This window comes from Danio aesculapii, chromosome 2 (assembly GCF_903798145.1).
Source record: "Danio aesculapii chromosome 2, fDanAes4.1, whole genome shotgun sequence".
Classification (NCBI taxonomy): domain Eukaryota; kingdom Metazoa; phylum Chordata; class Actinopteri; order Cypriniformes; family Danionidae; genus Danio; species Danio aesculapii.
Genome location: NC_079436.1, coordinates 23,572,303 through 23,599,802, shown reverse-complemented (window position 1 = coordinate 23,599,802; position 27,500 = coordinate 23,572,303). Strand labels below are relative to the sequence as shown.

Sequence of the window (27,500 nt, the reverse complement as noted above, 5' to 3'; positions counted from 1 at the left end):
ACCAGTCAGATTACCATTTTGTTTATTAAAAATAACCATTTTGTAATTGTAAAATTCTCTTAAAATACTGGTTTTTGCTGATCCGATCCTCCATGCTTGGCTTTTCATTTTACCTCTATTGTGCTTGTCACTTTAATTGCTGCTTGCAGCTATATTTATGATCATCATCATTTTACAGTTCAGTTCAGTTATTAATTAGTTCATTCTCTTTTTGTCTATATAGTACAAATATCTCTTCCTCCAAGAATGCGGGTTGTTTTCCCCTAAGGAAAGCAGATTTACTGCATCTCTCAGCGTATTTCAGTTGTGAGTTGTCTAAGCACTGGTTTAATTGAGGCCTGTGGCTGCTGAGGTTTGGCTGCTGCTGTCTCTGCAGGTTTGTGTCCTTGTATCTCTATCTGCTTCAGACGTGTCTGGGACGGTTCAGCCCATCTGAGATCTACTCTGCCTGTCTCTTCTTCTTGTGTAACCTGGCTAACTGGACATGCGCAGTAATTTGAACTGTTGTTGCATTTAGGTTTTTATGACAACATCAGAGTATCGTGTACCCAGAGACTGAACAAAGGATCTTCATTTTCTTTTGTTTCAATGTGCTTTCACTCTTCACGGGTGTAAACATGACCCAGTAGCAAACTGTACTTGTTCAGCTCTTCGTGCTTCTAGTGGATGTTGGTTAAAAAAGTTAAAAAAAATGTTTTGAAGTGCAATGCTACAACAGGTTTGACAAAATACTGACTGTGTCCTTTCCATGACATACACTATCTGTTTTCACTTACATTCATTTAATTGTTATGTTTATTTTGCGTATCGTTTTGACTGCCCCATGTTCACTTTCAAATGTAAATAGTTTTATTGGCATCACAGTGTTCATGTAATATTAATTGAGAGACTATATAGTATTTATTTCCACATCAAAATAATTTAATGTCACTAAATGCATATGTTTATTATAGAATTCAATACTATTTCAATGTGTTAGATTTTCTTCATTAAATTATCCAAAAAACATTAACACATTGATCTGTATTTTTCTGACTCATGTATTATCCCAAATGTGTTGTTAAAATTCAGAGAAAAAAACTATTTTAACTAGTGACATGGTCTGTGTCCTGCACGGCTATGCTAATGACATCATACACCCTCCATTACTTGTTTGGATTGATAGAAATCAGGGAAGGGCTAAAGACACTTTAACACGTTTGTGCTTTATTAGACTGCACAGAGCAGTGTTATAAAAGAACCCTAACATTTATTTTTTATAATAAAACAGCACTTCTTTTTTCCCAGGTGATAATGACCGGTAGCACCAGAAGTGGTGGACTGTGGCATAATAAAAGCTCCTATGTTTTGTGCCACGTTCATCTTTAATTATCACTTGCATCAGCGTTCACATTTCACTTTGCTAGCTTTCAGTCTTAAATCTTGATCAGACTGAACATACTTTTTTTGCATTGAAAGGTGCCTAATGGTCGCAAGCGTATTGTCTGCTGCTTATGTGCCTTAAACATCTCACATTTCAACTGCCTGCTATGACACTTTTTGCTGTTTCTGCAGTTGAAAAAAGGTAAAATCTTAGCAAAAAAAGTGTTAGTTGGTTCTTTTTCATTCTCCAATCGAATAAAAGCAGAGACGGGGTTTTCGTTGAGGCGATAGCAGTATTTGCGTTGTTAAGATGACTATAGAGAATTTAAAAGATGGAGGAAAGAATTGTGGTTAATGTTTAGAGTTATCCGGAACTGTACTTTATGAATCTTGAAAATCATGGTATTATTAAATATGACAATTCTAACAATATCAACACCAATGCTCGCTCACAATACACTGCTGATTCAGTCAATGTCTAGCGACATAAAAAGAGCTTTTTTACTTTTTCTTTTTCTTGTCAACAAAAAAAAATGTGATGCACCTTACATTCTCAGAATGGCAAAGCATGAAGATAGAAAGGGTGTGATCTACCCTTTACTCTGCTTCATAAAAGCAAAGAATGCAAATTTGATTTCCAAAGGAGTACCAAAGGATATAATGACCACAACTCTCATGATTCCACACTCAGTCATGGCATCATCAAACTACACCTTTGTTTGTTGTGAACAGCACCCTCTAGCAGTGAAAATTACATATACTCTGCTATACTTTGTTTAAATTGTGCTCCAAACATCAAAAAATTTTAACAACTTAGTCTCAAAATGGGTATTTATCAGCCAGAATTTAATCAAAAGTGTGGATATACTTGGGACAATAATTGTGCTGTTGAATAAGCTTACCATCTGAATGTTTCCTAATCTAGAGTCCCTTTCTGTGTCTTTTCTGAATCAGGACTGCTGTGTTACTGTGAACGTTGTGTAAATCGGTCATGCAACACAACTGGACTGTGTTTTGCGGTCATCGCAAAGTCTTCAGGACAGACCGTGACACAAGAGCGTCAGTGCATTCAGCAAGATGATCTTTACCCGCGGGACAGGCCTTTCCAGTGCGCTCCGTCCAACAACGGCAAGCATCCATACTGCTGCAACACTCATATGTGCAACAAAAACCCAAAAGTCATCCAAGGTGAGCAAATAATATACTCATGATAAACATAGAGTGGGTTTGTTTTGTGCACTACCTGCACTACCTTGCAATACCTGAGTTCCTGTTTAAAGTTATAGAGTATATTGTGACACAATTAAGTGCTTTTTTTTTTACTTTTGCTATTCAAATCTTTTATTCGATTTGACTCCACATCAGCTTTATAGAGTCGTTTTTTGTGGAAACCTTGAGCTCCCAGATGCAAGATGTATTCCACTAATACATTTCCATGATTCTTTTAAATATTAAAGGTGAATTGTGTCCTGCAGTATTCTGAAAACATTAGCTCTCACGTCACAGTTAGGGAGGTTTAGTAATGAATATGCAGCTCTCATGCTTTTCACTTTCCACAATGATGAAATTGACATGAACATGAATGCTTGGCTCTTTAAAGTCAACTTTATTGCTTTAGTTTTTCATTACATAGAAATGGCTTCATCTAATAGAGTTTTTGGTTTGAGGCTTTGATGTAGCCTATATTACTATTAATATATTATATATATAATTCATCCATTACATTTTTGATGAGCACAGATCTGCTTCTGAAGTTCCACTAATATTCACTATTTGGGACCATGGACAACAAAACCTTATGTCTTATGATGCACAGGTCAAACACGCATTGTAAAGTTAAAAAATATCTTATGGCAAAATATTAGAATTTGAAACAAAAATCATGTTCCATGGAGATATTAAGTAATTTCCTACAATAAATATATCAAAACTCAATTTTTTGATTAATAATGCACATTGGTAAGCAATTTAGACATATTTAAAGTGGATTTTTACTGACAGTATTCTTTTGAACCCCTATATTGCAGATTTTAATAGTTGTATCTCAGCCTATTATCATTCGTTCATTCATTTTGTTTTCGACTTAGTCCCTTTATTAATCCGGGGTCGCCACAGCGGAATGAATCGCCAACTTATCCAGTGCATGCTTTACGCAGCGGATGCCCTTCCAGTGGCAACCCATCTCTGGGAAACATCAATACACACATTCACTATGGACAATTTAGCCTACCCAATTCACCTGTACTGCATGTATTTGGACTGTGGGGGAAACCGGAGCACCCGGAGGAAACCCACGTGAACACGGGGAGAACATGCAAACTCCACACAGAAACGCCAGCAGACCCAGCTGAGGCTTGAACCAGCGACCTTCTTGCTGTGAGGCGACAGCACTACCTACTGCGCCACCGCGTCGCCCCAGTTATCATCATAATAATTATAATTCCTTACATTTATATAGCACTTTTCTAGAGACTCAAAGCGCTCTACACATTGGGTAAATCTCCTCATCCACCGTGTCTAGCATCCACCTGGATGACGCGACAGCAGCCATATTGCGCCAGAGCGCATATTGTGAATTATTTTCAGTATATTGTGAAAATATAGTATAAGATATTCAATATAATGAAATCATCATATCCTAACAAACCATACATCAACAGAAAGCTTATTGACATTTCAGGTTTTTGATGTATAACTGTAAATTTCAAAAGATTTACAATTATGACTGATTTTGTGGTTAACGGTTTCTAAAACAGAAAAATAAAAAATAATAAGTCATTAATCAGGTGGTAAAATCAACATAGGCTCATTCTGAAAACGTAGCCCTATATACATTTCTGGAGATCGCGAATTATGTAGCCAGAAGTGTGTATGGCTGCATTTTGAACAGTACAGGTGGTATGATGGCATTGTTTTTCGCGCTTACCAGCTGACCACTAACCTCCATATAGACTGCTTTTCCACCGTTACCAGTTTGTCCAGTGGCTCGCTGCGTATGTTGGAGGATTTGAGACACAGAGCAGAGTTGACTCCAAAGACGGGGTTCAAGTCCGGTGAAGAACGGTTACAGAATGCACGTCAGGCAAAAGCAAAACCAAAAAAATAAAACAAAGAAGTAAATAACAGGGTGAGAATGTGAATCTGAAATTGTGGTAAAAATCAGGCTGCCGCGAGGCCTTTTTTTTTTTCTGGATTGCTTTTTAAAACACTGTTGGTTGGGTTTAGGGAAGTGGGAAGGCGCTGGCCAATCTGTGGTTTTTAAAACACTATCGGTTGGTTTTAGGGATGGGGGTTGGTGGGTGTACTGGTCGGTCGGTCAGTCAGTATGTGAGTCGACAGCGGCCTCTGGTGGATTTACGCGAGAAGAACAGGTGCGAATGGCACTCGCAAGAGAAATTTGAGATCTGAACTTCAACTCTGAAATCTGGACTTTACTAGAACTTCTATATTAAGCGGCTTTGACACAATCTACATTGTAAAAGCGCTAAATAAATAAACATAAATTAAATTGAGTTGAATCTCAAAAAGCATACACAGTGGCCTCTGGCAAAATTGTGAAAACAAAAAAATGCAAAAACACCTGGTACGTATTTGGCGCTCTCCAGAAATTTTTATAGAAGTAGGTCATCAGAATAGGCCAGCGTTGTGTGAAATAGTTTGATTATTTAAAAATAAAGTAATACATTTAAGCTTTATAAATACTACTTATTGTTTATTCGTGAAACTGAAACACTATTATTATGATATCTTTTTTGTGTCTGTTTCTCTTCTGTATGTTTATAAGCATATTTAAGCAAGCATTCTTTTTTAAACAGTACCCCAGTGGGTTTCAGTCTGATCCAGAATATACCCTGCATTTGTTGCAGTTTTTTATTTATTTTTTAGTCCATATTGATTATGTATTTCCAGTGTATTCCAGCAGAATGTTTGCAGGCCACATGTCAGAATAGAAATTGGAAAAGAATAGTTTCCTTCTTCAAAAGTGTTTGTGTTATGGATCAAAACAATCAGTGAGCATAAATTGATTCAGCCACTTTTCACTGCAGGAGTTCAAAAATACTGGCAACAGAAATACCAAAGAACAAATAAGAAACGGTTTGTGTACCAGCAGGTCTTCACAGTTTGGATGCCACTTTGGCTTGCTTGACTTTTTGAATTCTAATAATAGAATGATTTAACTGTTTGACATTTTTCAAAGTTTTACTGTTAGTTCAGATTAATAAAAAATGTAATATAATATAGTAACAGCTTGGGTAGATCAACCAGAGAGTAGACAAAACGTGCTAGTCATGTTCTCAATATAAAATTGTCAAATTTTATATTAACGTTCTTCTCAGAATGTTATTTTAACTGTTATTAGAACCTTCCATCCATAGTATATTAATGGTACTGGGAATGTTTCCCCAACATTACCAGTCAAATAATAATGTATAAAAATGTAACTTATAATAACTCTTATTAAAACGTGTATATTATCATATATTAACGCTGTTGTTTGATCATAATAACATTATTAAAATTATTTTAGAATGTTCCAGTTTCATGTTATATTAATGTTCTCAAAACGTTTTTTAAATGTTATCTGAGCATTCTGTTCACATTCTGATAAGGTTTTCTATTAACGTTATCAAGATTGTTCAAAAAACATTTTATTAAAGTTATGTGCTAACATTGACACACATTTATGAATGTTACAGGATGTTCTGTGAATGTTTCCCTCGCTTGTAGTTAAAATTGTCAGTATCTCGTGGTTCATATTGTAAAGTTTAACAAGGTCATTTTTTATGTTTCACTTTTGTTGTATTAAAACAGTGGCTCTGAAAACTTTCTTGAATATGAAGCCCACCTTTTTCAGAAACTGTATTTAAAGGCTTAAGTGGATAAGTTGTGGCATAAAACATATACCAGAGTAATTGGGGGTTCATTCTTTTGTGGAGACCCCTAATAAATCAAGGACTAACCCAAAGGATAGTGAGTCTGTGAGTGCAGTCAATAAGTATCTCTGGTACTCATGCTGTCAGAATAAATAATAATGTCAGTTTATTCTTATATGTTTAATTAAAAAATATTTATAAATATTTTAGAATATTCTGTGACTACTGCGATTTTACATGTGGGGACTTCAACAAAATCCATATAATACCAGACTGCGCACTCTTACAGTAGCTTACAGCCTGAAATGTATCATTTGATTCTACCTGTTTCAGAGTTGCCTGAAGCTGAACCCCAGTCTATGAGTCCCATAGCCTTGGCTGCAATGATTGCTGTCCCCATCTGTGTGCTGAGCTTTGTGCTGGTGCTGCTCTTCTACATGTGCCATAATCGCTCAATCATCCACCATCGTGTGCCAAGTGAAGAAGACCCCACTATGGACCACCCGTTCCTCGCTGACGGCACCACACTTAAGGACCTCATCTATGACATGACCACTTCTGGATCAGGCTCAGGTATATTACAGCTTGTACTTTTATAATCTTACAAACAATTAGCTGTACTGATTTTTTTTTTTCAATGTCACTTTAAACGTTTCCCCACACATTATGTCTAAATTACAGATCTGTGATATTGGCAAATACTTGTGTACAATAGCACTAATTTGCAATGCAATATTTTACTCTTTTGTGCCAGAACCTTGGTTGGTTTGGACCTGTGATGTACAAATAAATCCACACTGCCTGACAAAAGTCTTGTTGCCTATGCAAGTTTTAGGAACAACAAATAATAACTTGACTTCTAGTTGATCATTTGGTGTCAGAAAGGGCTTATATGAAAGACAAAGGCCTCTAGATTATTATTATTTTACCAAAATAAAATATGATCATGCCTTGATTTTTAATTATTTAATTAAAACAGGTAAGGTCTGACTTCGCTTAGACAAAAGTCTTATCAGAAAAAAATGTACAGTATAGAATATAAAGTCATGGTGCAGTGGAAAAAGAATTAATATTGTTTATGACTCTCATGAACTTGTAGGACTGTATCCATACATCTCTGCAATGACTCAAATCAAATCTTAATAAAGTCATCTAGAATGGCAAAGAAAGCGTTCTTGCAGGACTTCCAGAGTTCATCAAGATTCTTTGGATTCATCTTCAATGCCTTCTCCATCTTACCCCAGACATGCATAATAATGTTCATGTCTGGTGACTGGGCTGGCCAATCCTGGAGTACCTTGACTTTCTTTGCTTTCAGGAACTTTGATGTGGAGGCTGAAGTATGAGAAGGAGTGCTATTCTGCTGAAGATTTTGCCCTCTCCTGTGGTTTGTAATGTAATGGGCAGAACAAATGTCTTGATACCTCAGGCTGTTGATGTCCCAACAAATGATTCATCAGAAAAATCTACCTTCTGCCATTTTTCCAAATGATCAACTAGAAGTCAAATTATTATTTGTGACTCTTACAACGGCAAACTATGACAATCTTTTGTCAGGCAGTGTATTAAATATGAAACTATAAGAGACCATTATTCATATATGAGACCATTATTCATCCAAACTGTTCATTCAAAATGGTTAATTCCTTAGAAATAAGGCAAGTGACAGTCTTAAAAGATTGTGTAATTGAGCTATTTTCCCAAATGATAATTCAGGACTGAACCTGCTGTGTTGTTTTGAGGCACAAATTGAAATCTTTATTTTAAAAGGCAGTATAATTATACAAACAATTAAAATGAATGTTTTAATTGTATATTGAATATTTTGAATATTTTATAGGTCTAAAAATATAACACATTACTACTGCAAATCAAAATTTTTTTTGAGTGGAAGACAAAACGTGCTGTTTTTATGTGTCTCTCTTTAAATGCAAACGAGCTGCTGCCCCATGCCACTTGCTTTAAGAGAAACAACAAAAAACTCTTATCTTTTTATTGGCCTTTAAAGAGATTTTTTAATTGATGAATATTGTGGCGTTCCCAGATGAAAACAATCAAGGCATTAAAAGGAGTTCAGAAAAGCTGTTTAAGGATTACTCTCTTTGGAGTAAAATTAGTCCCTTTGCTTTATAACTTTGCACATAATTGTCATGCACAAACAGCAAATTTCTGCACTTAAGAAAGTAAAAAAATCATAATTATTCCCCTTTGATATGCAAAGATCCCATCAAATCATCAAATCCCTTTTAATTTGCTTGTATTTGCTAGTTGTTTTCCCTGTAAACCCAATCATAAATCCCAAAGTACGCTCAGGCCAATTGAATTTCCATAACTTTGCTTTCAGAGCCCATTGGGAACAATTGAGGATGTGTAAATCAACAGTTTATTGCTTCCAGTGTGTTCGGAGCCTCACTCCAAGTTGAATTCATTGTAGGTTTTTCTTTAGTCCAGAAGCTCTTTTGTCTAAGCCAAGAAACACTAAATTTGGCAGTGCCTTTGATCGAATGTTTGTTTTTCAGCTCCTTTAAGCAGGACTGTCACAATCTCCTATCAAAAATTGTGCATACATTTGAAGATTTGGCTTGTTTGCGTGGCTCTGTTATCCCCTGTTGGCAGATATTGTAACTACACTATTTTGTTGTAACCTCAAATATTTTGAGGACAAAATGCATCTTTATGATTTTGACTAATTATAAATTGGAAAAAACAAGGTGAGCTTGAATGGAGTGTGTTTTTTTTTTTTTTTTCGTGGTCGTCTTCAGGTTTGCCTCTGCTAGTGCAACGTACCATCGCCAGGACCATCATCCTCCAAGAGAGCATTGGGAAGGGCCGTTTTGGAGAGGTGTGGAGAGGCCGCTGGCGTGGAGAGGAGGTGGCAGTGAAGATCTTCTCCTCCAGAGAGGAGCGCTCTTGGTTCCGCGAGGCAGAGATCTACCAGACTGTCATGCTCCGTCATGAGAATATCCTGGGCTTTATTGCTGCAGACAACAAAGGTCAGACAACAGTGAAAGCAGCTGAGTTTAATTCAGTGGGTTTGTGTGGATAGTGTTTCACATTTGCTCATTTTGAAGGTAATACTCACACTCACTGAGTAACAGTTCAAAACCAAATAGTTTATTTAGCTGCATATGCTGTATTTTTTAAATAATTATAATTATTTTAAATAACGATAATAATCATTTAATAAGTGTGATAATTTTTTTATATTTTTTAATTATTTAACATTTAAATAGTTTTTCTATTAATTCTTTTATTTATTAATTTTACATTTTTTGATAATAATTGTAATATTTTTATTGTTTTTTAAATAATTATTATATTATTTTATTTTATTTTATTTTTTGAGAATTAAAAAAATATATATTTTTACTTTTTTTAGCATTGTTGTTAAAATATTAATTGCAATAATTTGGAACATTACATTTTTATGCCATTAATAAAAATATTTCAAATCAAATATTTAAAATATTATTATATATTAATGTACATTAATAAGAAACAAGTGAACAAAGAAATGCAATAAAGAAAGCAATTAATGTTCAGTAGAACTTTGTGTATTGGTGAAAGACTATGGTAGTTATATTCATTTTCAATTTGTCTGACAAGTTGTCACTTATTTTTACAGTTTTTTGAGTAAAAATTCTGTAAAACAGGTTTTAAAAAATTATTTTTTTTAACAGTTTTTGTAGTCATTCACTCAATTATAACACATGCAGGGCAGCACGGTTTACATGTTCTGCCTGTGTTCGCATGGGTTTCCTCCGGGTGCTCCGGTTTCCCTCAGTCCAAAGACATAAGCTATAGGTGAATTGATCAAGCTAAATTGGCCGTAGTGTATGTGTGTGAATGTAAGAGTGAATGTGCGGGTGTTTCCCAGTGTTGGGTTGTGGCTGGAATGGCATCCTCTCCGTTAAACATATGCTGGATAAGTTGGCGGTTCATTACGCTGTGGCGACCCCTGATTAATAAAGGGACTAAGCCGAAAAGAAAATGAATGAATAACACATCCACCTATCAATCACCATCAGTCCAACTTAGATTTTGCAATTGGCATTGTCCTTTAGAAACCAGTATCAGTCTCTTGCTATTTTTGCAACATTTTCCAATATTTTATTTGTATTCTACAAGAGGAAATCAACAGGGAGGCAGCACTGCAGTTAAATTGTGTTCACTTCAGAACTAATGTGCTTTAAAACATTCACAGTTGATTCAATATGCTGAATCAACGTTGAGCTAATAGACACATCTACACTACTTCATTTGAGAATCATAGTTTTGTTTGTAAAAAAAATATCTTCCTCCACACTGTGACTTTTTTTCATAACTGAAGAATTTTGCTAAGTTAATGGCATTTTTAACCGCTTATTATATACAATTGTTAACCAAAGGAACCAAGTGTTTTTCTATCAGTTTAGCTGTACATTTTGATGTTGATATATGTGAAAGTTTGTCATTCCCCCAAGCACAGCATTCACTGGTTTCTCTCTCTCTCTTTCTGCATATCAGATAACGGAACATGGACTCAGCTGTGGCTGGTATCTGATTACCATGAGCATGGGTCTCTCTTTGACTACCTGAACAGGTACACGGTCACGGTGGAGGGCATGATCAAGCTGTCTCTATCCACCGCCAGTGGTCTGGCTCATCTGCATATGGAGATTGTGGGTACTCAGGGTGAGTCACAACACTCACATCACTTTTTTTTATTCTTTCTGACACACAACAATATTTACATGAAATAGAACATATTTTCAAATGCAAATATATAGTGCTAGATGGCTCCTTCACAAAATCTATTTGTGATGTTTTATGTGAAGTTATAAAGATGATTCCTGTACTCAGAACATAAACCAATCAAGGGATTCGTTTTTTTAAGTGTCCCTATTATTCTATTTAAAAGGTGCTCATTTTGTTTTGAAGGTCTCTTACAATAGAGTTATACCTATCCAAGGTATAAAAATACTTTTGATTTTCAGTACTCTTTTATTACAGAGCTTCACTCAGAATCCAGTCTCTCTTAACACTTAAATCCTATAGTCTACTCTGCTCTGATTGGTCAGATGGACCAGTCTCTTCTAATTGGTGTATTTCTTACAGTCAATGTGTGGATTATACAATACATTGACTATCACGGGTTTGGCCTTTGTTTTGTAGTAATACACCTAATATGCATGCCTCTGTGAACCAAATTCATATATTTAAGTCAGTTACATCTCATTTATTAATCATTTTATTGTAATACTTAAGGAACTGGGAAGCAATGATATTGTGCTGTTACCTTGTTACCTAGTTACCTAGCTAGGGGCTATTTTCAGGTGCTTCATAATATCATTGCACCTGCTGCAGCCATAGCATAGCAGTTCCCTGATTAATACTCCAGAATCAGAGTATAGTTCCCATATTGTCTTAGAAAATAGCAGCTCTTCATATTGTGTCAGTCTCAATAACTACACAAGAGTCAAGTTTTAAATAGGAAATGATCTTAACTTTTTTTCCTTTCTTTTTTGAGCAAGATGCTAATGGTCTAATCCAATTAAACTATTTATGCTAAGCTAAAATAAAAAGTCCACACGCCAGAGCTGGAGATTGGCTGAATGGATAAAAAAAAAAAGAAAAACGTAGAAATTAAAAACTCTTTAACGCTAGGGGACTCCTATATATATATATATTTATATATCTATAATATATATATATGTATATGTATATATATATATATATATATATATATATATATATATATATATATATATATATGTATATATATATATATATATATATATATATATATATATATGTATATATATATATATATATATATATATATATATATATATGTATATATATATAGATATAGATATAGATATATATGTATATATATATATAGATATAGATATATATAGATATAGATATAGATATATATATAGATAGAGATAGATAGATAGATTAGATAGATAGATAGATAGATAGATAGATAGATAGATAGATAGATAGATAGATTTATGTATATATATAGATATATATATATAGATATTTATATATAGAGATATGAATATATATTTATATATATAGATATATGTATATGTATATATATATATATATATATATGTATGTATGTATGTATGTATGTATGTATGTATGTAGTATGTATGTATGTATGTATGTATGTATGTATATATGTTGTATATATATATATACATATATATACATATATATACATATACATATACATATATATATACATATATATATATATATATACAATATATATACATATATATATATATATATATAATATATAATATATATATACATATATATATATATATATATATATATATATATATATATATATATATATATATATGTATATATATATGTATATATATATATGTATAATATATGTATATGTATATATAGGTATCATATATATTGTATTGTATATATATGTATATATATACATACATACATACATACATACATACATACATACATACATACATACATACATATACATACATACATACATAGATAGATAGATAGATAGATATAATATATATATATCTATATATATATATATATATATATATTATATATATATATAATATATATATAATATATATATATATATATCTATATATATATACATATACATAGATATAGCCCTATTTACAAATAAGTCTGAAGTTTCTACGGTGAAAAAACACCCACACTACTGACATCTTGTCTTTCCTCTTGCATAAACTCTTCTAAAGTTGAGCATCGTTATGGGAAAAATGTCACTTCATGTGAAATGGCAGTCAAAAAACTCATGGATCAACCAGCTAAAATAACTCTTAACTAATCTGATAACTAAACTGATAATTTGTTTTCTTATGGGGCAAATAGTAATAACTTAATAATGATAACTGCTTAAAAATAAGCATTTATCTGCCAATACCAATATGCCATTCATCACTAAGGGTCCTATAATACACCCGGTGCAATAAGGCGCAAGATGTGTTTGGTGCGATTTGTTGCTATTTTCAGACCAGCGCAACAGTAATTTTCCCGTTTTGCAACTCTTTGTTTAAATAGCAAATCCATTCTTGCCACTTTGTGGACTCATTGGCATGCTGGTCTAAAATAGAACTGTGTTAAGGTGCAATGTTGGCACGTTGCTATTTTGAAGAACTGAAATAGACTGCACCATTGACCAACTGAAATCTGGTCTAAAGTCCAGTGCTGAGCAGAGTTAGCTATGTGCCTATGTGGGTTCAAACTCTTAAACATTGCTTAACACACACAGGATGTACAGCAATACACAAATATATTTACATATGAAAAAGATTTAAGGATTAAAATGTTACACTACTGCCTTCATGCCTCATCTCAGGGAGTTTTTCAGTTTATTTATGAAAATTAGCATTTGTAAAATGTTGTTATTATTATTAGCAGTATTATTTATTACATGCATATTTGTATTTGTTTTAATAAAAACAAGTATAGATTTGTCCATCTGTCAGGTTTTGGAGACGTCTGCATCACCATTTGGGGCATAAGAATAAGACATGTGTTTTGAATATAACTCAGTTTTTTGACCACACTTTATTATTATTGTTCATGCATTTGTTTGCTGGAAATTAGAACTGAATTTAGAAATAGTTTAAAACAAAGCTTAAAAACCAAATTAAGCATGTAGACTAATGGATGTCTTTAGTGGAGTACGTACAACACCGTTTCCTTATCCACTAAATTAAAGGAGTAAAGAGTAAAAGTAGAGTAAAGAGAAAGTAAAGAGGCTGAATGGAGGAGGCTTGTTCTTTATCCTCGCGTTGCAGATGCTTTGTTTAACTGTTTTCTCGCTAAGGAAACATTTAGTTTTTCCACTTACAAATTCTGCTCTATAAATACCAAATGTGCCATGGTGAAACACAACTGATTCTTAAAGGCAATGTGAGATGAGACTCTGATTGGTTTCATGCATGTTATTCTCAAAACACACCCATAATTCATTAAGAGAATAAGCACAACCCTGTTAGACCATGTGCCAGTGCTCCGAGTGTATTTTTCAGTCCTTAAAATAGCAAAAGTGGATTAGGACATGCCCTTAATGCTTTTGTGCCATGCGCTTTAGACCGCTAAAACAGAGCCCTATATCTTTCTTTTAGGAGGCAAGGAATCGATTTACTGTGCAGGTTTAATCTTCAAAATCTTGCTATTTTACATTCCCAAACAGCTACATAACTCAATACATGAATGGCAAAAGCCTCCTTTAAGAGAAAAACTCAATTAAGGTGGAACAGATAGGATATATTGCTTGCTACTTTTTTGTCAGTTCAGACAAGGTTCTCAAAGTTTTCCTTCATATTCAGAGAAGCAAGCTATCAAAAATTGATGTAAAGTTGACATGCTGGACCATGTCATGTCCAATCTTCAGGTAAGCCTGCCATTGCCCATCGTGATCTGAAATCTAAAAACATCTTAGTGAAGAAGAATGGAACCTGCTGTATCGCTGACCTTGGACTGGCTGTGCGCCACGACTCTGCCACAGACACCATTGATATTGCACCCAACCACAGGGTGGGCACAAAAAGGTCAGTAATTCATCATTCGGCACCATTCACAGTGACAAATGTCTAGATCCTGTCTGCAGACACGCGCTTTCCTACATTTGTATTCTAGTGTGCAGAGATACGGCTCATAACTGAGTGTTTGCTTGAGCTGAGGGCTCTTTGTGTGCCTGTGAATATTAGTGTTGTGAAGCACTCTACAATTTAAGCTTGCGTGAGATTTGACAGAGGCTACAGAATGTGTGCGGTTTCATAAGATGATTTTTTTTGTGACGTAACGTCACTCTCACACCTACTTTTTCATCTACTCTGTGTTGTCCTTTAAAGTAGAGTAAAAAAAATTAAATTGAAGTGACATAACAAGCATTTTTGAACCATGCCCATTCATAGCACAGATGGAAGTTAATGAAAACTGGTCAATGACTTGGTACTCTGTTTTGTTTTGTATATTTTATTTATGGATTGAATATTATTTATATTATATCATATTTATTATATTAATATCAATTAAGTTTGGTGATTTTATGTGTTCTTTGTTTATTGCAATGTACAATAAAAGCAAAAAAATAACAAAAGTACATTTTCTATGGTTTAATGATAAAATAACGTTGTTCTTTTTTTAGAAATAAATCCTAATTTAATGAGTTTGACATAATACGATTTTTTGCTACAATTCTTATCATTATTTTATTTTTATGTTTTACAAATGGATATTTATTGCTTAATAAAAATACATATTTATACATATTTATTTATTTTGGTTATTGCAACTTTCACTGCTGAAATTGAAGTTGGTTTTAAATGCAAAAAACGACATACAGTTGAAGTCAGAATTATTTGCCCCCCTTTGAATTTTTTTTCTTTTTTAAATATTTCCCAAATTATATTTAACAGAGCAAGGAAAAATTTACAGTATGTCTGATAATATTTTTTTTCTTTTGGGGAAATTCTTATTTGTTTTATTTTGGCTAGAATAAAAGCGGCTTTTAATTTTTTTAAAAACATTTAAGGTCAAAATTATTAGCCTCTTTAAGCTATTTTTTGATATTCTACAGAACAAACCATCATTATACAATAACTTGCCTAATTACTCTAACCTGCCTAATTAACCTAGTTACGCCTTTAAATGTCACTTTAAGCTGTAGAGAAGTGTCTTGAAAAAATATCTAATCAAATATTATTTACTGTCATCATGGCAAAGATAAAATAATTTCACCAATCTTAACCCTGGAGGAGGACAGTATTGAAAGAGTAAACCGTTCTAAATACAAAGAAGCATAAATACATAAAAGCATATGGCTTGATGAACTGTTGGCTTTTAATATTCATTCATTCTCGTAAAGAAGCTCAGGCCTAAATTGGGTTTTCTTTTTCATATTAAGAAGTGCCTTCCTCTCGAAGCAAGAAAACAAATGCATCTTCACGTACCCATCATTGTATTTTTAACAAAATGGTTGGATGGTTTTCCCTGCACCAAAGGAGAAAAATGAACATGCTTCTGTTTACTGCTAGGGCATTATTGGGTAAATTGCCATCTTATATGATATGATAATATGATAATCTTTAATCATATTATACTTGTAGGTATAGTATACAAAATTCTTATAAATTACACTAACATAACTGCTCCTAGAGTGTGTACGGAGTTTGGTAAAACAACATTTTCCTCCTTTGGCCCTAAATTATGGAATGAAATGCAGAGCTATCATGTTCCAATTCCAGCTCTAAATATTTTTATTGTCTGAAGTCTTACCTGGAAGAATCATGTAAATGTTTTGTGTCATTTTTAATTTGTGATATTTTACGCATGTGTATTTTTGTATCGGAAACTTTTTGTGCTGCTATTTTAGCCAGGACCCCCTGGTAGAAGAGATGCATATGTCAAATTCCTGGTAAAATAAAGGATAAATAAATCAAATAAAAATAAATATACCTTAATATTTGGAAATGTGTTATCAGCTCTTGGTCAATATTAGACTATCTGTATTATTATACAGCACATTTCAGGTTAGTTCAAATAAAATGTTCCAAAAATATATTAACAGTTGTAAATAATAATAATAATAATTATAACCTTTTACTTTTTAAATAACCCTAAGAAATAATTTTTTGCATCCATATATTTAAAGTAGGTGTGAACTTTTTTTTTTTTTATGGGTCAAAGGGTTCGGTATACATTTATACTAAACATATACTGTACACATTCAATAATTCATTCCTAAGACAGAGCCACAATTTTTATAGCAAACCACTGTTTAATAAGAAAGAATAACAGAAACCGGTTAGTTTAGTTTAACACTATACCGAAAAACATGACAAACCTTGATTTCACCACTGAGGTACATGCCAGACAAACATATTAGCATAGGAACAAAATATGTACACTTTAAGATTCATGACATGCAAGCATTTTTTTCAGAATGATACAGAAAACAATATTCAACCAACACAATTGCGTTTCTAAAAATAAAGCGCATTCATTTTCTTATTAGAGACCCTTTCTTGTCATTGACCCATCAGGTAGCAGGACCCTCAGCAGGTCTTGAGTCGAGTCTGAGGACACTCTCTGAGGGTGAGATGTGTGTTGTGAAGGACACTCCTGTAGGTCTTGCTGTCACCACAGGAGTTTGTCACATCTCATCTACAGCGAGAGGCTCTCAGTACAGCACCCATTCACTTCTGTGCCCCCTGAACACACACACACAGACTCCTCCTGGGTGTGACAGACTGACACCCCCACACTGTATACAACACCCACTGCCATCCCCTGCTGTGATGATAACCCAATGTGACTTCTGAATGTCAAAGCCTCACAGCCTTCTGTCCCCCGGGGCTCACTTGAGTGAACTGTCTCGCTCTGTTTTCTTGCTTTCTGAAGAAAAAACATGTTTTAGGCCACCGTACAACCACCAGCTGAATCTTTAAAATGCTGTAGAGCAATCCTATTGAGCAACTGTTGCTCACTACTGTGTTACACAACACATAGAAGCATTTTGATTGGATGGTTCACCCAAAAATGAAAATTTACTTAGCATTTACTCCCCCTCAAATGATTTCAAACCACTTTTTATTTCTGTTCAACACAAAAGAAGATATTTCGAAGAATGTTGTAAACGGGTAACCACTGACTTTCATAGTAGGAAAAAAGTAAATTCACAATTCACACTTATATTTGAATTAAATACATTGGTTTCATTTTTAACTATACAAAACTGATGAGCAAGTATTTGTAGTTTGTTACAAAACATTTTTGTGTGTGAGGATTGGTAATCTGAGGCTAATCTGTGATGTTGACAGGTATATGGCCCCTGAGGTGCTGGATGACTCCATTAACATGAGGCACTTTGAGTCTTTTAAAAGGGCAGATATCTATGCCTTGGGTCTGGTGTTTTGGGAGATTGCTCGCAGGTGTTCAATTGGAGGTAGGACACTTTGATGAAGATAAAAATGACTAAAATATGTTGTCGTGTTTTTTTTGTTTTATTTTCTATCTTCCTGCTTGAGCTGCATACTAATGATGGCATACTATCTCTCTCTCTTTCTCTCTCTCAGTATGTGTGTGTATATAATAGTATTGTGTGTGCGTGCGTGCGTGCGTGCGTGCGTGCGTGCGTGCGTGCGTGTGTGTGTGTGTGTCTAGAAAAAGTCAAAATGTTAAAGGGAACCTAGTTTACCCATTTTACAAGGTCTAAGATAACCCTTTGGTGTCTCCAGAATGTGTCTCAAAATACCCATCAGATAATTCATTATAGCTCCAGAATCTGCCTATTTTGGTGTCAGGTTTTGTACCCTGTGGCTTTAAATGCAAATGAGCTGCTTCTCCCTGCCCACTGTTCCCACGTGCGTGTCTGCTTCTCCTTCATTACATCAGATAAACAGCAGTCAGTGATCGAGACAGACACCGATGAAGCTGAAATACAGCTGATTAGTCAAAAATACCAAGTGATGTATTTGTGGAGGAGTTTATTCAAGCCTTTCTGAAACGATGAGTCGCACACAAGTGCAGTTTGCTGTCCACACACACACACACACACACACACACACATATTGGCGTTTACTGACACTATGCAGCCGTATTGATAATATCAGTTAAGAATTTCATAGTGATGTTACTGTCTTTATTACAAACATGCTCGGTTTTAAACTTATCAAAATTACTGGGATTTGGGTCCTATTTTAACATCAGGAAAAATTTAATTAAGAAACTTGTGTTTATATCACTCCAGTATGACAGTGAACGCACTATACCTACAAATAGTTCTGTTCAAACAGCTTACAAAAGTTGATTTTCATCATAGGTGTCCTTTAAGCGTTATAAAATAAGGCGTAATTAAATGCAGCTTTTTAGATGCATGTTTATGCAATAGTATATGTCCTGTTTTTTTATATTTTCCATTAGATTTTTTATTAATGATGACCGTGAAGCCCCAAAATACTAGTTATGATAGTAGTCATTTTTATTTTAAATCTAAACTACTTTCTTTGACCCATTTGTTAGGAAGACATTAAGGAAACACAAATAATTTAACATTTAATTACATTTAGCGTGATTATGTATTTTAGGTTATACAGATGAGAATAAGTATGTTGTTACATTTTTACATGACTACATCTGTTTTGCTGAATGATGATAACTTGTTACACTGAATGACATTTTGGCAAAAAAAGAGAATATAATGGCTTTAGAATGTTATATTGTTACTCTCAAAATTTATGTTTTTATATATTCATGAGTAAATAACAGCATCACAGCATAGGCAGATGTTAAAACATAATCAATTACCAGTGACAAGTTACCAGTTATATATAAGATCTATATTTTTAATGGATCTAAAATTGTCATTATCATGCATACACCAAAATTGGTTTTGTCAGTGTATATTTCAACAGTATTAAAGAGATTATAATGATTCTGTTTAGAATGAAGAAATTAAAAACACTTTTTTTATCTAATTATATTACAGTAGAATTACTATATTATCTATGTCAGGGGTTTTCAAACTTTTAGGATACCCCCCCCCCCCCCCTTTAGACAATATAAGATTTTGTGATCCTGTCACATATTAAAATTCAGTCTCAGATTGTTTTCAGACTTTTGAAGCCTCCTTACATTGCTCACACACTATTCTTAGAAATTATGATTTCATTTGATAACAATTTACATAAAAATATACACTCTCATTAACTGTGTGCTCTTGTGGGCTAATTTATCCTCTCAGGCATCCATGAGGACTACCAGCTCCCCTACTATGACCTTGTACCATCTGATCCATCAGTAGAGGACATGAAGCGGGTAGTGTGTGACCAAAAGCTGCGTCCCAACATCCCAAACAGGTGGCAGAGCTGCGAGGTGAGCATCCTTCAGCTTGCTTTTTCTTTACTCTGTGGAGGATTTCATTTGTAGATGAAGCGATTGCCCAAAGCTGCTCCTTTTTCATCTCGTTGATCTCCATTTGATTGCTTTCCCTCTCGCGTCTCTTCAGTCGCTATCAGCATAATTGGAGACACCACTCTTTCCTCACTCAGTCTTGATGCGCTTTTGACTGCTGTGAAAGGGAAGATTCGATTACATTCAATTTGCTGTCTCAAAAAGCCTCTAATCTAACTATCTGCTTGTGGAGCTCTTTCAGCTTGCCCGTGTAGAAAAGACATGTTTGATGACAGTGCCGGACGATATTAAATGGCTGTTCTCTGATTTTCACACTTCGTAAGTGGTTATTTGGGGGAAAGCAGATGCAGGACAAGTTTATTAGATCAGGCTGTAAATGATATGCTGGATGAAACACTGGCACTCAGTGCTATGCTATCAAGTGTTGAACTATCAAGTAACTTACGTTGAATGTCAGGTTTTTAATTGCATTTATATTTTTATTTGTATTATTATTCTTTTTTTTTTAAAGGTGCAGTAGGTGATCTGGCAAAATGCTAACCGGTTAGCATGATATCTTTGAAACACAGTCCCTCCCCTGCCGTCCAAAGGCACGCCTCCTGAAACACAAACACACGCACATTAAGATAACAGTAGACAACCCACTAGGTCATTCGCCAGTTAGAAAACTTTACAGTACTTTGACAAAATGAATGACAAACTGTATTATATCTAGCACGTGTTTAATTGTGTAGCAAGCAGAACTTGTCATAATGTGCAATTTTTCATGCATGCAAGGATCGCTGGTCTCACTCTCTCATGCTCTTGGTTTTAAAGCGACTACTGTATGCTTAGTGGTTAGCCGGCGGGGTGCAGGAATTACACTTATTACTAAGCCATACTTACATGCTATTTCAGACCGAATATTCAGAGTAGCATGGTAAACAATATAGGGAGCACGTCACAGGTTGACATTGTTCAAAAATGAACTTGTGAATATAAAACTAACTTTACCTCACTAAGCAGGCCAGGGGTAATAGTTATTTGATAAGTGATTTGTTCTGTAGCCAAATCAAAAAATAATAATTTCTTAAGTGTTAATAATATTGACCGTAACTGTAGTACATTTAAAAATAATAATAAATTAACACTGAAATAAAACTAACATAAGAAAAGTATAATAAGACATACTGGGAAAAAATTTTCCTGTTCTGGTAAACAACACTTGGGAAATATTTGAAAATTTGTAAATAATTAAAATATCTCAGCAGGGCTGATGAATTTGCTTCAGCTGTATATGAGGTGCACCATGAAATGTGTAGTTTCAAGATTAATCTTGGCTCCAGTTTGAATAAAATATTAGGAATCAACATAAATTCTTTAAATTATTGAAATGTAATTTTAAAATTCTTTTCTGCATGCAAAGTGATTTTTATCCACTGTGATTTTACTTATTTAGTACATATGCAAAAACACATGTTACAATTTATTAGTTTTATTTTATATATATAGCCTTTGCTATTTTTAATAGTTCATATTTCTGTTTGACACATTTTACCCTTGTTTTAGTTAGAATAATTTTAGTACGTCAGCTTTACATTTTTCAGTCATTTTCCTCAACATCTCTAATCATTTTTGTTTACGTTTGTCATATAATATTTATTCTATTTTGTCATTATTCCAATTAAAGATTCTATTTTTTTCTGCTTTTAATTAACAAAACTAAAAAAAGATTTGTGCTGCTTGTTCAAACTACTTACTTTAAATGAACTGAATCAACACAATTCTTGAGTTTTTTGGGGGCGGCTAACTTATTTTATGTTCAATTCACTTAAATTTTTAAAAGCAATTAACTTAATCATTTTTTGTTAGAAACCACATAAATGAATTGTGTGGAACCTAGCATTTTTTTACAGTGAATAACACCAATGTTTTGCATAAAATGGAATCTCTGGCAACAAATCCAACAAAATCAAAGAACACATTTTTTCATTTATGTACTGAAGAAAGTTACATTACAGACTCAGAAATTAAAGCTGTCACTGCAGTACATGTTTGTACCTAAAGCATCTATGTTGCTACCTTACAGGTACATATTAGTACCTAAAGCCTGCATATTGGTCGATAAGAAATAGAAAAGTCTACCTTTTTAAAAAGTACTGCCACAGTGACAGCTTTTGTACCTTTATTTCTAAGAGTGCATCCATGTGGAAAAAAAGTGATTACCCCGTAGAGCCAGTTGAGTCTGAAAGCGCACACTCGTTCACTCATCCACCAATCTTCAAAAGCTGCATGCACCAAAAAGCACTGTCGCAAGTGAGCATTATGCTCACCCATCTGTAATATGTCCTATTTGCCTCTATGAATTATATGTCACTGTTCGTTTGTCACATTTATTGTGTTATTTGGTAACAGAGAACAAAAACACCTGCCTGTGGGTACAAAGTAATGAAATCGATCCCTCAGAAACCACTTTAACACTCAACATAAATTGTAGTACTTTTCTATTCTGATATAATTATTTTCAGTTTGTTAATAAATGTGACCCTGGACCACAAAACCAGTCTTAGATTGCACATGTTTATTTGTGGGAAATACAAAATCAACATTGTATGACTCAAAATTATAAAGATTGCCACCTCACAGCAAGAAGCAAGGTTTGTCACAGCAAGAAGCTGGTTTGAATTCCAGTTGGGTCAGTTGGAGTTAAAGGAGCATGTTCTCTCCCTGTTCATGTGGGTTTCCTCCAGGTGCTCCGGTTACCCCCTCAGTCCAAAGACATGCGTTATAGAGGAGTTGAATAAACTAAATTGGCCGTAGTGTATGTGTGTGAATGTGAGAGTGTGTCTGTGTTTTCCAGTACTGGGTTAAGGCTGGAAGTGCATCTGCTGTGTAAAACATATGCTGGATAAGTTGGTGGTTCATTCCGCTGTGGCAAACCTTGATGAATAAAGGGATTAAGCCAAAGGAAAATGATTGAAAATAAAGTAATGATCATGTTCTATGATGATATTTTGCATATTTCTTTCTGTAAACATATCAAAAATTTGTGATGTGCATTGCTAAGATCTTAATTTGAAATCTAAACTTTCAAGGTGATTTTTTTTCCAATATTTTTCCAATTTTTTTTTACTCTAAGATTCCAGTAATTTGATTAAAAAAAATAAATAAATAAATAAACTTTTTTAAATGTTGATATTCGACAATGTTAATAATAATAATAATAATAATAATAGGCAAGGCAAGTTTACTTATATAGCACATTTCATACACAGTGGCAATTCAAAGTGCTTTACATAAACAAGAATAAAAGAGACAAGTAAAAAAACATAATAACAAATAATATAAAAACAGATTAAAATGTGTTAAAGCAGGTTAAAAAAGAATGAAAACGAAAAGAAAGACATAATAGTGTGATCTGTGCGACATGGCATAGTGCTCTTTCAGTAAAGGCACAGCTAAACAAATGTGTTTTCAGTCCTGATTTGAATGTGGCTAATGTTGGAGCACATCTGATCATTTCTGGAAGCTAATTCCAGCAGCAGGGGGCATAGTAGCTGAAGACCGATTCACCCTGCTTTGACTGAACCCTTGGAATTTCTAGTTTAAAGTATATGATCCTAAAGATCTTGGTGATCAGTTAGGTTTGTATTCAGTGAGCATAACTGTAATGTATTGAGGTCCTAGGCCATTTAGTGATTTAGTAATAAGAGATAAACAAGTATTAGCAGGTTTGGCATGCTGTCCCGGGAGAGAACCCTGAGCTCGGAGATATTTGAGCCCAGGGCTCCCGCCCGGTCAATAAGCATATCAGAAGATCCGAGATCAGGTAGGTCTCGAGAGCTCCCCATTTAGAAAAGGGAGGAAAAGGAGGAGATGGGGTGGAAGGGGGATTCTTCCAAAACGAAGACAGAGCAGAAGGGGGGAAATGATCCATTTATAGTAAACTAGGATCACTCTGATTGGATTATTACTGATTATAGATGAGCGGCCAGTCATGCTTAATCATATCACGTGCTCCTCTCGAAATTTGTTTATGAAACTTCACTTCAAGAGTTCCCACTTAGATATGCTTGGCATTTAAAGCAGGTTTGGCATGCTGTCCCGGGAGAGAACCCTGAGCTCGCAGATATTTGAGCCCAGGGCTCCCGCCCGGTCAATAAGCATATCAGGAGATCTGAGATCAGGAAGGTCTCGAGAGCTCCCCAAAATGCTATTAACTTGGGACATCAGCCGTGTATTTCGAAGAATTTCCCCCCAAAAGCTAGAAAGTTTTTTGCTATATTCGGCTGCTGGATATAGTGATTATAGAAAGGAAAGAAGAGTAGGGAGCTCCAGCTGGAGCAAAGGGTAAAACAGACTCCTGCGGGAGCCTGAGCAGGGGGGGGGACTAGTGAAGGGGGGCCAAGAACAGGGCTAGTTGGCCAACTCTGGCAGGAGTCTGGGAAAAAGGGGATTTAGATAATGAAGACTCCTGTTAGAGGGTAACGGGATGAGTTAGGTGCTCAAGGAACACTCCGTAAGGAGATGGAGCGGGGAGTGACAGCGCGATATATAAATATCTAAATATCTATTTATGTACTTGCGTATATATATATATATATATATATATATATATATATATATATATATATATATATATATATATATATATATATATATATATATATATATATATATATAAATATCTATTTATATAAATATAAAAATATCTATTTATATAAATATACATATATATATGCACTGTAAACCCTAATGCTGTAACTAATTAATTGAACTGAGTTGTATTAACTTAAATCATTAAAATTCGTTATTCTTAATTAACCTAGATGAGTATTTAGAACTTTTTCTTATTTTTGAGTTTGTAAAAATTAAATCTTTCAAGTAAGGTGAACGATTTTGCTGTGTTTAATTTATACAAAATGTCTCTTTAAAGTTTCATTAACTCAAAATCTTTCAGCCCAGTGATTTTGCGTGTGACGTCATCCAGGTTCACGTACGTTCTCGTGCTTCATTCGTTTTTTCAAGATGGCGGATCGGCCTCGCTTCACACTATAGTAAGTAAACTATTTACGAATTCAAGAAATATTAAATTTATGTTTTAATCAATATAATCACAGTAACAGTTCAATGTAATGTAGAGTTTGTCTGAATGCGTTTACATGTCGTGCATTACAGAAAACGTGTTTAGCCCCACTTGTTGCTAACTAACGTTAACATTACTGTTTTAAAAAATTTGAATCAGTGCACCGTTAGCGTTAGTTGTAATGTGTTAACTATGAATTTTAACAGTGTTATAAGGACAAAAACATTTGAAATCGGCAGATTCAATTTTTAACATATTTTTAAATCTTGGCGCGAGCATGCGTTTAGGTTGTCATGGTGACGCGCGCTCACACAACCGCACGTCATGGCACTGCCCTGAACTCTGTCCAGACTGTGAATGTGGTATTATCTTCGCGATCTGTTGGCACTACGGAAACGAAAGGCGCATAATCATACCTCAAATAATCTCCGCCTAAATACTGAACGGTATTTTCTGATGACGGGCAAAAACTTAGCCTCAAAACGTAGCTGTCTGTCACACACAGCTTGTTGCATGCTGATCCATACACGAGAGCCTAACGGAGAACATTTAAGCTGTGCTCCTCACCTGAGCAGGTACAGAGCAGAGCTTCATCTCACACTAGCACATTGAGGTAAAGTTGGTTTTATATTCATACATTCGTCCAGTAACAACTTGTGACTCTCTCCATATGTCGTTTACCATGGTACTTTGTGTATTCGGTCTGAAATCATATACAAGTATGACATGAAAACAACATTAACGTTACACTTAATGCACAATTTTTTTGACTGAACAATGTTGTACTTTGAAAGTGCTGCTAATATGATTTTACTGTTTAGAATATGCAAAAACTACTTTTCTGAAATTATATTATATTATTAAGGAGAAAGTCTGAATGTGTAAATATAAAACTAACTTTACCTCAATCACCAGTACTAATCAACACTGATTATTTCCCTGCGCTCGAGAAGACATCTCTGCATATCAATGATTACCTGATCAGTGCGATCAGTTAAATGATTTTAAATGTCATTTAAGTCAAACATATGTTAAAGGTATGGTAAACGTTTTTTTTTTCCAATCTATTTTTTGTTTACTCTGGAGAGAATATATATAGCCTAAAAACAAAGTATGCCTAGCTATAACACAGTAATACAAAGTTATAAAAATTATTAAATAAAATATTAAATAAAATAATAACAAAACAAATATTCTAATCATCCAGACGTGGTAAACAAGAAATAGTTTTTCTGATGTGCAAATTTTGCAGCTTAAAATATATTTATATCTTAAATATATATTTTTTTAGGCTATATATTTTTACATCATTAGACAATAAGGTAAGTTTTGTTATTTCTAGCTTTTAAAAACAGGCCTTAAATTTATTTGTCGTCCTATTCAGTTTTCAAAATTTCAATACTGTTCAAGTTAAATCTGTGTTCATCGAATTAAAGCAACTAACATGATGATCAGCTCTATTGCTAACCGTTTTGGGGGTTGACGTTAGACATCATGCAATTGTACTACTTCCACTCTCAGCTGAATGACACTGTGACTTTGTGTACATACAGAATTGAAGGTCGGTTGTTGCTGACTACAGAAAGATTCTTATATGGAGGCATGTAAAAGGTGGGTAAAATATTCATTTTGTACTACTATGCCTGGCATATCCAGTTAAAATAAATATTACAGTGTATTTTGCAATGATACTTTTGCAGCAAGGAAAGTGAAACTTCAGCTAGACCTTGAGTTCAGTTTACAATATGAAGATCCTGATATCAACATCTGATCTGATCAACACCTGATTTTCATCTGAGGTAAAAAAATGAATAAGTAAATGAAACATAATGATAATATTAATATATTTTTTCTAGCATTATATATTTTGTAGTGTGGGTTTGTTTTATGAAATTTTCTCTTGTTTTTTTTAGCTGCAGAGTACCAACATGTTACGAATGAGAATTTTCCCCACAAATTCTTTGGACAACCACACCAGCACCTATTTCATTTTATGACAATTTTAAGGCAAACAGCATCCAAAACTGACAAGACCGCAGATACCCTGGCTAATCTTTTGAAGGTTTATGATGAGCAGGTATGTTTGGGGTCATGTATTAAAGTTATAATTAAAATATAAATATATATTTTATTTAGATTTTTTTTTCTTAATTTTTGTCTTTGCAGGAACTGCATGATGTCAGTTCATGATGGACTACTGTTATCAGAGGTCTTTTGGTCTTGCTGCGTGAGCGTGACTGGGGATTCTTTAGGACCACCCT

At 34.1% G+C, this 27,500-nt stretch overlaps 1 protein-coding gene and 1 long non-coding RNA gene across 3 annotated transcripts in view; both read left to right on the top strand.

Moving 5' to 3' along the window:
* Positions 1-27,500, top strand: part of tgfbr1a (transforming growth factor, beta receptor 1 a) — a 73,093-nt gene that overhangs the window by 34,154 nt on the left and 11,439 nt on the right. Inside the window, exons 2-8 of the mRNA XM_056475399.1 lie at positions 2,317-2,550; positions 6,570-6,809; positions 8,999-9,229; positions 10,743-10,910; positions 14,653-14,809; positions 18,083-18,207; positions 20,005-20,135. Coding sequence (XP_056331374.1) covers positions 2,317-2,550; positions 6,570-6,809; positions 8,999-9,229; positions 10,743-10,910; positions 14,653-14,809; positions 18,083-18,207; positions 20,005-20,135 — 1,286 coding nt within the window. The remainder of the gene's footprint in view (positions 1-2,316; positions 2,551-6,569; positions 6,810-8,998; positions 9,230-10,742; positions 10,911-14,652; positions 14,810-18,082; positions 18,208-20,004; positions 20,136-27,500) is intronic.
* Positions 25,251-27,500, top strand: part of LOC130243286 (uncharacterized) — a 2,693-nt gene continuing 443 nt past the window's right edge. The window contains exons 1-5 of one of the 2 annotated variants that reach the window (XR_008839129.1): positions 25,251-25,814; positions 26,793-26,850; positions 26,940-27,038; positions 27,247-27,316; positions 27,406-27,500. The exon at positions 27,406-27,500 is cut by the window's right edge and continues 1 nt beyond it. This is a non-coding gene — a long non-coding RNA (uncharacterized LOC130243286). Of the gene's footprint in view, positions 25,815-26,563; positions 26,851-26,939; positions 27,039-27,246; positions 27,317-27,405 lie in introns of those variants that run through there. The other variant, XR_008839128.1, reaches the window with a different exon arrangement.